We start from the raw sequence: 14,809 nt of genomic DNA on the forward strand, positions 1-14,809 counted from the left end.
TTTTTCTTACAGAATGCTAATTTTCATCCAACTGATTTTAATAGAATAATTGAATGTGATTCTCCTAATAATAAAATATACAAATTTCATGGATGTGTGTAAGTATTGATTTAGTTAAACTATTAGAATTAGTTTAGAATGAGTTATATATTAAATTTTAAAATATTTAATATTGCCTATTTAGAAGACAAACATTTTCAAAATTGACTTACAACTTAAAGCCAGGACATTTCACTTTTATAAATAGCTAAATCATTGCTTTATTGGAGAGTGAATAAAAATAAATGAACATAGTTAAAATATGTCAGGTCCTTTTGGCACAGCTTATATTTTCATTTTGAACTTTATTTCCTATATATCAATTTTTTATCTTTCTATTTGTGGAAACATTAATTTCTTTCTTTAACATTTACTCTATTATCCATAGTGCAATTGTTGTTCTGTTTTTTTTTTTTTTTAAATCTATGTATTCTTTCAATCTAATCCTTAACCCTCTTGTTATTTATCCTACATAATATTTCATATTCTTTTATTTTTCCTCCATCATTATCATGAAAATTCCCATTCTCTCATATATTTTTCTCTTATCTTTCTCACTTCTCAGCTTAATAAATACTGTAGCATTTTTCTAAAAGCTATTCACTTCATTATCTTTTCTAAAGCTTTACAAAAGTTTTGGCCCCTAAGGGTCAATATGACACATTGGAACTAGCCTCTCATTTTTTTTTATGTCATTTACACATGAATTCCTCCATTCTATTTCTAGAACAATTCTTCCAAATTCTTTCTCTTCTTATGTCAAATTTATTAATGATCATTACTATTATTATTTTCAAATTATCTTAGAATTCCATTGTAAAGTAAATTTTAAATTTATGTATATTCAAATTCTGTATTTCTGATGATACTTTAGATAATTCAAAGCAAAATTATTTGAATATGCATATACTGTTATTTTTTAAAATTTATTTTCTATCATTAAACTGTATATAGGGTAGTAACAAAAGTCTTTTCCCAGCAATTATTTCAAAAACTAATAGGGAATCACTGTAGACCTTTTATCTTTTGCTGATGTGTACTATGTTAGGTGTATACTAAATGATAGTGTGACGTTCTACCTCCTCTAACCCTTCTTTCACAGAATGTTGTTGTAATTTCAGTTCCAAATAAAAATAGAGCAACATTGTTAATCACCAAATTGTGGCATGTAAAAAATAGGTACTATTACCTTTTAGTGCATTTTGAAATATCAACTGGGACCTTGAAAGACTGTCAAATAGGACAGGTAAATGCTTTGCCAAACAATATGCAAGGGGTAACAGTGCATCACTGCATAACACAAATGCAATGTGGGAGTGATTGAATATGCAATCAAGTTTAGGTTAGCTGTGATATGGATTAACAAATGTTCTGATTTAATAGAAAATATCAAATCTCACTAAATAAAACATACAAGACATTATAAATGTTTTGTACTGTATATGCTGTACATGTACTGTATTGCACATACTGAAAATGACTATTTTCCACAACAATGCATACTTGTATCTTTTCAACAACAACTTTCTGCATGGCTATCAACATGTCATTGGTTATGGTAGTACCTGCAGCCAGAATGCATTGTTACACATCATTTGCATTAAATGGCTGTGTTTCCTAAACCTTTAACTTCAGAAAAAATCCATGGCTGTAAAATCTTGGAGATGTTAGTAACCAGTTCACTGGCTCATTCCAACCTACCCACTGCTCTGGAATTGACATTCATCCAATGCTGCACTGTAAGAGTGTTTGTGCAGTGATGCACTATTATCCCATATGTATTGCAGTGATATCTCAGAATTCACTAAAAGGTGATAATATGTAATTTTTTCACATGCTACTACTTTGTAATTGACAATGTTACCTTATTTTGATTACCTTATTTTGAGATTATAACAGCCCTTCTTCAGAGAGAGAATTCACATTGTCATTTAATGCCTGACATAATATACATTAGCAAAAGGTCTACAGATACCTATTAGTTTTTGAAATAATTGCCACAAAGAGATCTTTGTTACCACTTTGCACACTCTCTTGCTAATTTATGTTAATAATCAATTATAGATAATGTATATTTTTTTTCTAATTTATTTTAATTTTGACACTTATAATGGGTCAAATTATATTATTGAAATTGACCCTGATGATGGTCTATGAACAGATTAAAAATATTTCAGTTTTAATAATAATCTGTTGTTTGTATGATGTGTTTTAAGTTTAAGTGAATCAAATGATTGTTTTAGAATAAATCTCTATGGAGGCACTGGCCAAAAGTATACAGGAAAATGGTTCTTTGAATGGTTAAAATGCTCTCTAAACAGGAATTCTTTCTGAAATGTAAATATAATGGAATGTTTCCAAATCCCAACTACAGAATAACCTTTCCATTAATATGTAGTTTCTTGTTACTCAAGGTTTGGAGACTCTGACTCAATAAATCAATTCATATTACTAAAGTCAAGAAATTCCAATCATTGGCTGCATTAGTTGGTCTAGAGAACTAGTTTTATGACAAGGATCCTAGTATGCTTAATTAAATTAACTCCAAGGTAGTTGGTTGCATAGATCGGTAGATATTGTAGCTCAGAGAATGGAATATGTTAAAAAATTAAAATGGATTTCATATAAACACCAACACACCATATTGGAAATCTTCTATGCCAGTTATAATTTGGGACAATGCAACAGACAATGGTTCCATCATGGGCAAAAGAGACTGGAACTTTGTCCTGTTTTTTTACCGTATGTAAAACCTGGCATGTCAACTTTCATTCCAGAATTTGAAAAATAACTCAGGGAAATGGCTATATTAACAGTTGACTATTTTAAAATAATGTAGCCTTTCAGTCTCAGTAGGCCAGTAGTGATCATAAATGCTTCTGTGACTGCAGGGTCAGCACCTCTTTGATGTCCTGTCAGGACTGACGCCACCATGTCTTCCGGACACAGAAATTTCTATGGCCATTACATTAGTTTTCATGCAAGCGGTTGTGTCGTAGGTTTTCAGACTCGGAATGGAGGCTGAAGGAGACAACCAGAAGAAGAACACTCCAGAAAGTTATTATTTAACAAAATATTTGTTGTTTATTAATCGATACTATCTATTTACAAGCTATATACAGATGCTTAGCAGATGCTAAAAATATGACATATAGAAGATAAACCTTATTATTATGATCACGACCCTGACCATGAGAGAGAGAGAGAGCTTACAATTGTTTGTGTGTTGATAAATATCTTAAAAGTTCGTAGAAATTGAAGATCTGTTCGGAACTTTCAGGAAGTAAGGAGGTACTTTCCTCTGGAGTGGTGACAATTTTTCTTGAGCAATGACAGATTCTCTTGAGTGGCGATGGCTAAGATTGGCAATGACAAGCAGCTGGACACACACAGTTCAAGAAAAAAACTGGATGATGACGACGACTCATTGACCTCTTCTTTTTATTAGGGGGTTCGTCCTAGTTTTTTCCATGACTTGGTTAGGAATTTTAGTATGTTTGGACCAATAGTCAATTTTTCACTCATTGGTTCCGGGTGAGACATCCAAAGTGTCACCTTTAACAAGGAAGTAAGTCCATGGGAACCAGTTTTAATAGTCTTTAACACTTTTGCTTTTTGTTTTGTCTTTCAACAAATAATATTTAAAGAAAATATTTCACCAATTTTGGCTCTCACACTTCTGTAGAAACTTATATTTCTCAAAGAAATGATTAGCACAGGATAATCTCATTCTCACAAGAATGGACAAAACCAAGCGATTATAAAGAAAGATTCTACTTATGTGAATGCAATGCAGAAATATTTTAGGAAGACAGATTGTAAATGCATAATTGAATTGATTCTGTCATTCATCAAATGTCAAGTTAAGAAGTTAGCAAATTCTGTATTAAATAAAGTTCTACTGTTTGTGAGATGCATATCTAACCAAGCATCAAGTTCCCTAGGTTATTTGGTTTTGCAAAAATGCAAAAGGACAAACAATTACAACTGGTTTTGCAAAAATATTGGTTACTAACCTTTCTGTTAGAAAAAAGTTTGTGGAGTTTCATACTAACTTAAACTCATATGGTTTCTCTGCCTCTACCCTGCATGTCTGATGGAAGAAATTAATAACATTAATCTAATAGATAAACTTGCTATGTTGCTGGATTATGAAAATATGTACTCATCCATCAACTTACAACTGTGTTTTGAGATATTAATAGACTTTCACCTTTGGCATGTTCCTAGTGCCAGTGATTTTAGGGATGAGCTAACAGAACTTGCAAATCTGGTATACTACACAACTTCTTCATCTCTGATGGATGCACTTACCTACAGAAAAAGTGCAGTTTCCATGGAGAGCCCATTGTCAGGAACTCTTTGTAAACTAGTGATTAAAAGGACTGAAAAATCAGTATTACCTACCTTATGGCAGATTTGGTATTGAACTGCAGATACAGTGATGATATCTTAATAATATGGAGGACCACAACAGGAATAAGTGACTTTGTTAAAGCCATAAATATAAACTTGTTTGGGCTGACTCTAAAGTTAGAAAAGCAAAGCAGCATATCTGTTCACTTCCTAGACATTATGTAATCTTATATAATGGGGATAATAGGATTATACTTATAAAGTAACCTAGAGTCACATGATGCCACCAACTCTATGTATTGAAGCCATCTTAGCCAAATTACAATGATCTTGTATGGACTTGTTTGGTGGTTGGACTGATATTAAAATTATAGACTTAAATAGGAATGAATCAAGTTCTCTTATACCAAGTGTGATTGCCATTTATGGTATCTTGTTAAACTGTTTATCTCTATCTTCAACTTTGTGCAGTGCAAATATACTCTCTTAATTAGGGCTCTGAATGCCAATAATTTGAAATCAAAAGGATCATGCAAACCAGCTGGGATATAAAGCAGGTGGAAGGTTGGCTAAGTGTAAACCTTTGTATAAATTTGGATTTAAGAAGGCTTCAATACATAGAGTTGGTGGCATCATATGACTCTGTTACTTTATAAGTATAATTTCACCAACTACAAATGGTTAAGAAATGACAGACAAAATCTCAGATGAACATAGAACTTGGGTCTATATCATATTGGCTAATAACAGCAGTATGGTAGACTGATACAGCATATCAGCAGGAACTTTAAACAGCAATTGATGAACACCAATATGATGATTGTAAGTTTAGATATAATACACCATTTGCATGTTTTGCTAATGCTGAAGGCAGAAGTTGTATAAAATGCTACTAAAGTAATCAGCAACATTAGATCACCTAAATATGTGGCACCTACTGAGAAAATTGAAATACAGAGACAGAAACTAAAGGTCTTGAAGGTGAATGGCACTAAATCACTACCAGCTGCATGGAATTTGTTATATCTAACTTATTAAAGTTTTCACTGTTTTAAGAAGTTTGATATTGTGTTTTTAATTTACTATATTTTATGTAGTAATCATCCATCTAATTTGTATTGTGAAATACACTGCACTGGTTGACCTAAATATTGGTATAATTGTGGTGTTTGATAGTATCAAATAATTAGTTATCAATACAATTATATTCTAATATTGAAGTCAGAAAAATGAAGACTGACTAATATTATTATCAATGTTCAATATTATTGATATTGTGAATTATTGAAATTTATGAAATTAATTAAGGTAATTTAAGTATTTCATTTAACTTTATATATATATTTGTCACAGTATTCTGATTTAACTAGTTTTACATCACTTTTGGAATCATGCTTTTTCCTTTGTGCAATGTTAATATGTTTTACTTCAATAATTGCCTGCCAAAAATGAAAAAAATTGCTTACTAGGCAATTATGTATGTTAATAATATTTTTTTTCCTTAGTAATATATATTTATTTTAATTTTGACATTTATATTCTGGCTTTGATATTAACCATTTCAAAACTTGTAGTTCAAATCAATAACACGCCAACAACTGCCGTAAATCATTGGGCTATAATTTTCAGCAGTTGTTGGTGTGTTATTGCTTTGCATCGGGTTAGTAGGATTGTTCATGTTTATCTACGCCTTGCCTATGTTTATCAGGTATTCAATGGCTGACTGAGTGCCTTGTGTAGATGTTTACTGGACAGGGGTGCTGAATGCATCCCTAATCGGCATCATAGTAACCAATGATGATTATAGCTTAACGTTAAATATACTGGAAGAGGAGATTAGACCGGAAGTCTGGGTAGCATAACTGGCAAAACATCCACATCGTAAGTGGCGGTTACGGGTTTGAGTCCCGCTTTGGGCCGATTCTTTCCTTCCAGTTTAATCTAAATTATTTAATTAAATATTATAATTATTAATTTTAATACAAGATGGTACCTAACACCTCCCTCTAGTGCCAAATTCATTTGTAATTTACAATTATTTATTCCAAGTTATAGCTTGATGATTTATGGCAGTTGTTGATGTGTTATTGCTTTGCATTGGGTTAGTAGGGTTGTTTATATGTAGTTCAAAGCATATTTTGGAATGTTTTCCATTTTTAAATTGGAGTTTGTCCTGATGATAGTCTGGGAATAGACCAAATAATAACCTGTTACTTGTTTGATGTTGTGTTGAAGTTAAATATTCTCATGTTTATGTACAGTACCTACATTCATTTGCTATTTTTAATTTAATTATAATAATAATTTTAGTTTTTAAATAATTGTTTTATTATTTCAGAGTATCACCAGATGGTTGCAGAATAGCAGTAACAAAAGAAAATTTAGTTTTGAGAGATTGTGTTTTAAAAAATACTGATTTTATAGAAGGAATTGTTTTATATGCAGGTAAAATTGATATTGAGATATATATATATATACGTATTTATTAATTTGGTATTTTATCATTAATTCTTTAATAAATAACATTTATTTTCAGTAGTAGTAGTATTAAAATACCAGAAAAAATTTTTATTAATAAAATTAATACAACATTATATTCCAAGCATTATTTATGCTTGGAATTATATGCTTGGATTTTATGCTTGGCATTATATGGAAATAATGCCAAGCATATATTTGGCATTATATTCCAAGCATAAATAAATATTCATACATTAAATAAATGTATGAATATTGCAAGTCACTAAATTCTACATCTTAATGTGAAAAATAAAAAATGATGATTGTATTTACAGAATAACAGTGCTAAATAAAAATGTGGACTTTATGAATTTATATTAATTAAAATTGTAAAATTAATTGAAATTCTTGTTTTGGATTTAAATGATGACTAAAATGCCTTGAAAATGAGTTATTTTTTGAATTTTGATAAAATATTTTTTCAAAATTATAGATTTTTTATAAGTTTAGAGATGACATTTTTTTGAGGAGATACATTTTCAGAATTTATTAAATAAGATTTTAAAATATCATTCTTTACTTTAAAAAATAGAATTTTAAATTTTGTTTTCTTAGAATGCATGTAATTGGGTTATAAATTTCTTTTAATAATTTAATGGTGATTTTTGAAGAAAAAGTGATGAATAAATTTAAATTTTTAGTTAATAAAGTTTTAAAATATATAAACAACATACAATTAAATAAGGATGGCATTTGTAATACAAGTAAAGATTTATGAAAAATGATGTTTATATGCAGTAAACAAATTTTTTATTACATATGTAATCATCTCAAACCTGATGTTATTAGTTAATACCAAACAATATCATATTGCATTGGGATATTTTTTGCTACATTAATAATTAAATTTTAAGTAATTTGTTACTAGAGGTAGACATTTGATGCTATTTCTTATTAAATTTAATAATTATAATAAATTAACATTTAATAAATCATTTAGAATATTCTGGAAGAAAAGAATTGGCCTAGTACGAGACTCTGACCCACAGCTCTTGCTTACCATACGAATACATTGTCAGTTATGAGTAGTGTAACCGACAACCCATAAACCTGTAAAAAATTTACTGTAGTGTAAAAATTTATATTACAGGAAATTTTTTATTTGTTAAACAAAATTTAATTGAAAATCTAAGATATAAATTCCATATTTAAAATCTATATCAAAATGTTTAAATCCTGAGATAAATTAACAATATTTTTAATCATTATGCATTTTTTAATTTTACAAAATACAGAAATATAATGTAAATTAATTGTGCTATAAAATAATTTTAATGATTTACATGATTCATTATTCAGATATTACAGATATTGTAATATCTGAATAATTATAAATCACAATTTTCAAGTAAACTAAATTAGATTTTTTTAAAAAAAGAAACATTTAATTAGATAATGTATTAAATAGAAATAATATTTAGCTAATAACATGCTCTTCTTAAACTGCACTTTACTAACCTTTAACATGCAGTCTATTTTATTAACATAATCTAACATTTTCGGTCAATTAATTGGCTGAAAACATTAGATTACGTTGATAAAATAGACTACATGTTAAAGGTTGGTAATGTGTTGCTAATAACATCAGTTTTGTTAAATAAAATTAGGAAAAACTTTCAATATAAATTTTAAAATTTTACTAGTTATTTCTGAATTTTAATAAAATAATAATTTATGAATAATATTTTAAAATTAGGACATGAAACGAAAGCTATGCTTAATAATGGAGGTCCAAGATATAAAAGGAGTAAATTGGAAAAACTAATGAATAAACATATTTTGGGCTGTATTGGAATTTTAGTTGTTTTATGTTTAATTGGTGCCATTGGTAAGTAAAATTTATACTTATAATTAATTAATTTGTTTGTATATCAAAATGATATCTTGGTACACAAACATAGAGAATTATCATTCCTATTATGATACAGAGTATCTTTGTGTGTGTACACAGACAAATATAGGTACTGTAAATTTATTTATAATGACAACAATGTCATTGCAAATAAGTTATAATTAAATTAGTTTTAATTAAATTTTTCATTGATATTAAGTTTTTACTAAATTTTAGAAGTCGTAATGATGCTATTTCTAATTTATATAATTAACATCATTAGGACTTCTAAAATTTAGTAAAAACTTCATATCAATGAAAAATTTAATTAAAACTAATTTAATTATAACTTATTTGCAATGACATTGTTGTCATTATAAATAAATTTACAGTACCTATATTTGTCTGTGTACACACACAAAGATACTCTGTATCATAATAGGAATGATAATTCTCTATGTTTGTGTACCAAGATATCATTTTGATATACAAACAAATTAATTAATTATAAGTATAAATTTTACTTACCAATGGCACCAATTAAACATAAAACAACTAAAATTCCAATACAGCCCAAAATATGTTTATTCATTAGTTTTTCCAATTTACTCCTTTTATATCTTGGACCTCCATTATTAAGCATAGCTTTCGTTTCATGTCCTAATTTTAAAATATTATTCATAAATTATTATTTTATTAAAATTCAGAAATAACTAGTAAAATTTTAAAATTTATATTGAANCTATTATTTTAAATTAAATTCTAAATAATTTGGTACTAGAGGTAGGCTTTAGGTGCCATCTCATATTAAGTTTAATAATTATAATTAAATTAATATTAATAAATAATTTAGAATATTCTGGAAGAAAAGAATTGGCCTGGAGTGGGACTGGAACTTGCAACTTCCACTTATCTTGCGAATGAGTTGTTTGTTATGCTATTCAGACTTCTGTCCAATCTTTTTGGTTACTTAAGCTGACTGGGGATGCCTTCAGCACCCATGTTCTATAATTGCCTACTATTGCACTCAGCCAGCCATATTTTAGTACCAATGGACAGATAATGGTGCCAAGAAAGAACATAATTTCAGATATATTTGAATTCATGTCAGTGTTTAATATACTGACATGAATGAATGAGTTTATTACTAATAAACAATAAAAATGATGATAAATTTATAATGTGCATGTTGGGATATTGTTATTCTAGAATATTTACAAGTACAAATGAAAGGAATAGTTCTACAAAACATTATTTTAATATATATATATTATTTTATTATATTATTTTAATATATATGTTTCTTTGCTTCTTTAAGATTGGTAGACTAGTGCAGTATGTCTGTTTTATTAATATAAGTTTATAACTCCAGTAATGCTCTAACTCTTTAGCATATGGATAGAGTGATGGGTTATTTCTGTTGATAGTAAGGCCTTTTTGAAGAAAAGGGCTTGAACACCTAGACAAAAAAGGCCTCTCTCTCATGTGATTGGTACATGGAGAACCAAAGGAAAAGAAATTTAGAGGATTATTCTCAATTTTGAATGGAGGATAAAAAAAAAAGTAGCCCAGTCCTTCAGTGGAGACCTCAGCAACAGTCAGCTTGTTGAGGACTTGGTTTAGAAGATGATTCAGACAAGAATGTTGAGAGAGAGGGGGGAGCATCATTGTAGACTTGGGATTCCCAACAATTAACAGAACTGTATGAATTCTATGTGTGAAATAGTGGTATAATACTATTTTACATTTCATTTATAAAATAAATACAAGTGTTTTCCCCTTTTAATGTAAAACTTGTAAAATGCTAAACTTGTTTTTCAGATTATTCTAGTTTTTGATAAAATATAAATACAAAATTAAATATATCTGAAGATTTTTTGTAACTTATTAAAAATGATAAGCAAAAAGTCTTTTCAAATAGATAGTTATTAAATTTTACATAGTGCTAAATATGTTTGGCCATTTGGCCCAAACAAATTTTTATTGAAATATAACTTTATATTTAGTGTCCTCTAATTTTGAAATATATAAATAGAAGCTAACCTTAAGAATTTTATTTTTAGGTTATGGACTTTGGATAAATTCATATGTTAACATCAAGCAAGTTCCATTTATTCCTAATAACTATACTAGTTCCTCTCCAGTTGCTCAGGGTGCATATTCTATTTTCACTTTCATTATTATTTTGCAGGTAATTTTATTCAATTATTATCTATTTATTTAATTGTCACATTAAATTTGATTTAAATAAGAAATATTGAAATTTGCATTTTGTGATTTCATGTTTAAAAAATTTCAATGTTTATTTTTTAAAATTTTTATATTTAATTTTCTGTAGGTCATTATTCCGTTATCTCTGTATGTAACAATAGAAATCATTAAGCTTGGACAAATATATTTTATTCATGAAGATGTTGAACTTTATGATGAAATATCAAATAAAAGAGTAGAATGCCGAGCATTGAATATACCTGAAGAATTAGGTCAAGTACAGTATGTATTTTCTGATAAGACTGGTACTCTTACAGAAAATTGTATGATTTTTCGTCGATGTACTATTGGAGGAATAGATTATAACCATCATCCAACTAATGTAAAAGGTTGTCACATATTTTTCCCCAAATAATATTTTAATTTTTGCTATATTTTGATTTTTTTTTTCAAAGTATTTCACTTTTTACCTTTTTTATATTTTGAAAATAATAGAAAAAAAATGTTTATATTATAGCATTTAAGTTTCATTAGTAAGTTTTTAAATTTCTTTTTATANGCAATGACATTGTTGTCATTATAAATAAATTCATGCTGCTGTAAGCCCTCATTCTCAAATTGAAATGGATATAAGTGTCTAGCCAACAGGAATTTGAGGACTGTCAGAAAATGCTTCAAGATGGGACTGAAAAAATTAGTTATACAAACATTACTTCATCTGCTATTGCTAGTTTATCTGAAAAAGAAAATTAAAATTTTTGTTTTTTGTTTTTATGAAAGGATCATATGTCTTCAACAAGTTTTATCAGAATGGAAGTTTTTCACTTATTTGAACAGTTATCCTACTATAATATCAGTATTTTTAAGACACAGCAGAAACATTACTATCTTCTGCATCTGTTCAGTGTTGATTTAGCCAAATGTTTGTCAGATTAAATCTGGTTACTTTACCACTATTATTTTAAATTAAATTCTAAATAATTTGGTACTAGAGGTAGGCTTTAGGTGCCATCTCATATTAAGTTTAATAATTATAATTAAATTAATATTTAATAAATAATTTAGAATATTCTGGAAAAAAGAATTGGCCTGGAGTGGGACTGGAACTTGCAACTTCCACTTATCTTGCGAATGAGTTGTTTGTTATGCTATTCAGACTTCTGTCCAATCTTTTTGGTTACTTAAGCTGACTGGGGATGCCTTCAGCACCCATGTTCTATAATTGCCTACTATTGCACTCAGCCAGCCATATTTTAGTACCAATGGACAGATAATGGTGCCAAGAAAGAACATAATTTCAGATATATTTGAATTCATGTCAGTGTTTAATATACTGACATGAATGAATGAGTTTATTACTAATAAACAATAAAAATGATGATAAATTTATAATGTGCATGTTGGGATATTGTTATTCTAGAATATTTACAAGTACAAATGAAAGGAATAGTTCTACAAAACATTATTTTAATATATATATATTATTTTATTATATTATTTTAATATATATGTTTCTTTGCTTCTTTAAGATTGGTAGACTAGTGCAGTATGTCTGTTTTATTAATATAAGTTTATAACTCCAGTAATGCTCTAACTCTTTAGCATATGGATAGAGTGATGGGTTATTTCTGTTGATAGTAAGGCCTTTTTGAAGAAAAGGGCTTGAACACCTAGACAAAAAAGGCCTCTCTCTCATGTGATTGGTACATGGAGAACCAAAGGAAAAGAAATTTAGAGGATTATTCTCAATTTTGAATGGAGGATAAAAAAAAAAGTAGCCCAGTCCTTCAGTGGAGACCTCAGCAACAGTCAGCTTGTTGAGGACTTGGTTTAGAAGATGATTCAGACAAGAATGTTGAGAGAGAGGGGGGAGCATCATTGTAGACTTGGGATTCCCAACAAATTAACAGAACTGTATGAATTCTATGTGTGAAATAGTGGTATAATACTATTTTACATTTCATTTATAAAATAAATACAAGTGTTTTCCCCTTTTAATGTAAAACTTGTAAAATGCTAAACTTGTTTTTCAGATTATTCTAGTTTTTGATAAAATATAAATACAAAATTAAATATATCTGAAGATTTTTTGTAACTTATTAAAAATGATAAGCAAAAAGTCTTTTCAAATAGATAGTTATTAAATTTTACATAGTGCTAAATATGTTTGGCCATTTGGCCCAAACAAATTTTTATTGAAATATAACTTTATATTTAGTGTCCTCTAATTTTGAAATATATAAATAGAAGCTAACCTTAAGAATTTTATTTTTAGGTTATGGACTTTGGATAAATTCATATGTTAACATCAAGCAAGTTCCATTTATTCCTAATAACTATACTAGTTCCTCTCCAGTTGCTCAGGGTGCATATTCTATTTTCACTTTCATTATTATTTTGCAGGTAATTTTATTCAATTATTATCTATTTATTTAATTGTCACATTAAATTTGATTTAAATAAGAAATATTGAAATTTGCATTTTGTGATTTCATGTTTAAAAAATTTCAATGTTTATTTTTTAAAATTTTTATATTTAATTTTCTGTAGGTCATTATTCCGTTATCTCTGTATGTAACAATAGAAATCATTAAGCTTGGACAAATATATTTTATTCATGAAGATGTTGAACTTTATGATGAAATATCAAATAAAAGAGTAGAATGCCGAGCATTGAATATACCTGAAGAATTAGGTCAAGTACAGTATGTATTTTCTGATAAGACTGGTACTCTTACAGAAAATTGTATGATTTTTCGTCGATGTACTATTGGAGGAATAGATTATAACCATCATCCAACTAATGTAAAAGGTTGTCACATATTTTTCCCCAAATAATATTTTAATTTTTGCTATATTTTGATTTTTTTTTTCAAAGTATTTCACTTTTTACCTTTTTTATATTTTGAAAATAATAGAAAAAAAATGTTTATATTATAGCATTTAAGTTTCATTAGTAAGTTTTTAAATTTCTTTTTATATGAAAAGTCTTTATTTTAAATAATTAAAGTTGATTTTCGGTGTCAAAAAAATTATTTAAATATTTTTTAAAATATCTAATTAGTTACTTATCCTCAATTATTTTGATTTTCTAATTTTTTTAATATTTTTTAGTTTTTTTCTTTCTACATTTGATTTCTATAGTCTGAAATAATTGATTGTAACCTATTGAATTTTAATATTAAAATTTAAAAAATACATAGACAATTAAATATACATCAATATTTAATCTTATCATTTGTTAATAATTTAAATCTTAAAAACTTTTTAATTTTGTAGAATTTTTATTATTCAGATTTAATATTATTTGAAATCTTAAACAGTATTTTGAATTTTAGAGTTTAAAATCTTTAGGTTGCATTATATCAGGTTTATAAGAAATCATAATTAATGTAGGGATTGTGTTTCTGGAATACATTTAAATTAACATAAACTGTCCTATAGAAATATATTAAATTTTTAGGAATAAATTCTATTACTTTAGTTACTAACACAGTATGTAAACAAAATCTATCATGATGCATATACTTAAATTTTAGACTTCAAACTATTAAGTATAGCTAATAAATTTTTATATTGAAGACTTTTAAATTAAAATATTTGCATTTCATAATATGATTTTAAACAGCTTATTTATTTAAATTTTTTGTTTAAATATAACAACATGGTTGGTGGATTATTCATAATCATAATCATCTTTATTTGGCGTAAAAGGCTTTCGCCTGTTACAAGGGCGTTTGATTTTTTTAACAATGCATATTAACATCACATATAATCATGTCTTAACAACACTGATATATACTATTTACAGATCTATAGAGTTACATTAATATTTTGTTATAATTATCATTT

The 14,809-nt window shown here is 27.5% G+C and overlaps 2 protein-coding genes across 4 annotated transcripts in view; both read left to right on the forward strand.

The window, feature by feature from the left end:
* Positions 1-11,402, forward strand: part of LOC111639187 (probable phospholipid-transporting ATPase VD) — a 78,379-nt gene extending 66,977 nt beyond the window's left edge. The window contains exons 4-8 of one of the 3 annotated variants that reach the window (XM_023384987.1): positions 13-98; positions 6,734-6,840; positions 8,612-8,743; positions 10,810-10,937; positions 11,085-11,401. In XM_023384987.1, the coding sequence (XP_023240755.1) occupies positions 13-98; positions 6,734-6,840; positions 8,612-8,743; positions 10,810-10,937; positions 11,085-11,372 (741 nt within the window). In that variant the 3' untranslated portion in view covers positions 11,373-11,401. Of the gene's footprint in view, positions 1-12; positions 99-6,733; positions 6,841-8,611; positions 8,744-10,809; positions 10,938-11,084 lie in introns of all 3 variants that reach the window. The other 2 variants (XM_023384985.1, XM_023384986.1) reach the window with 2 other exon arrangements.
* An 828-nt stretch (positions 11,403-12,230) lies between these two features.
* LOC111639185 (probable phospholipid-transporting ATPase VA) lies at positions 12,231-13,829 on the forward strand. Its single transcript, XM_023384983.1, has 3 exons — positions 12,231-12,274; positions 13,219-13,360; positions 13,508-13,829. Exons 1-3 carry the CDS (start codon positions 12,231-12,233, stop codon positions 13,793-13,795), a joined length of 474 nt encoding a protein of 157 aa, XP_023240751.1. The 3' UTR covers positions 13,796-13,829.
* Positions 13,830-14,809: the final 980 nt, after the last annotated feature.

This window comes from Centruroides sculpturatus, unplaced genomic scaffold (assembly GCF_000671375.1).
Source record: "Centruroides sculpturatus isolate CEXI.00-Female unplaced genomic scaffold, Cexi_2.0 scaffold1162, whole genome shotgun sequence".
NCBI lineage: Eukaryota > Metazoa > Arthropoda > Arachnida > Scorpiones > Buthidae > Centruroides > Centruroides sculpturatus.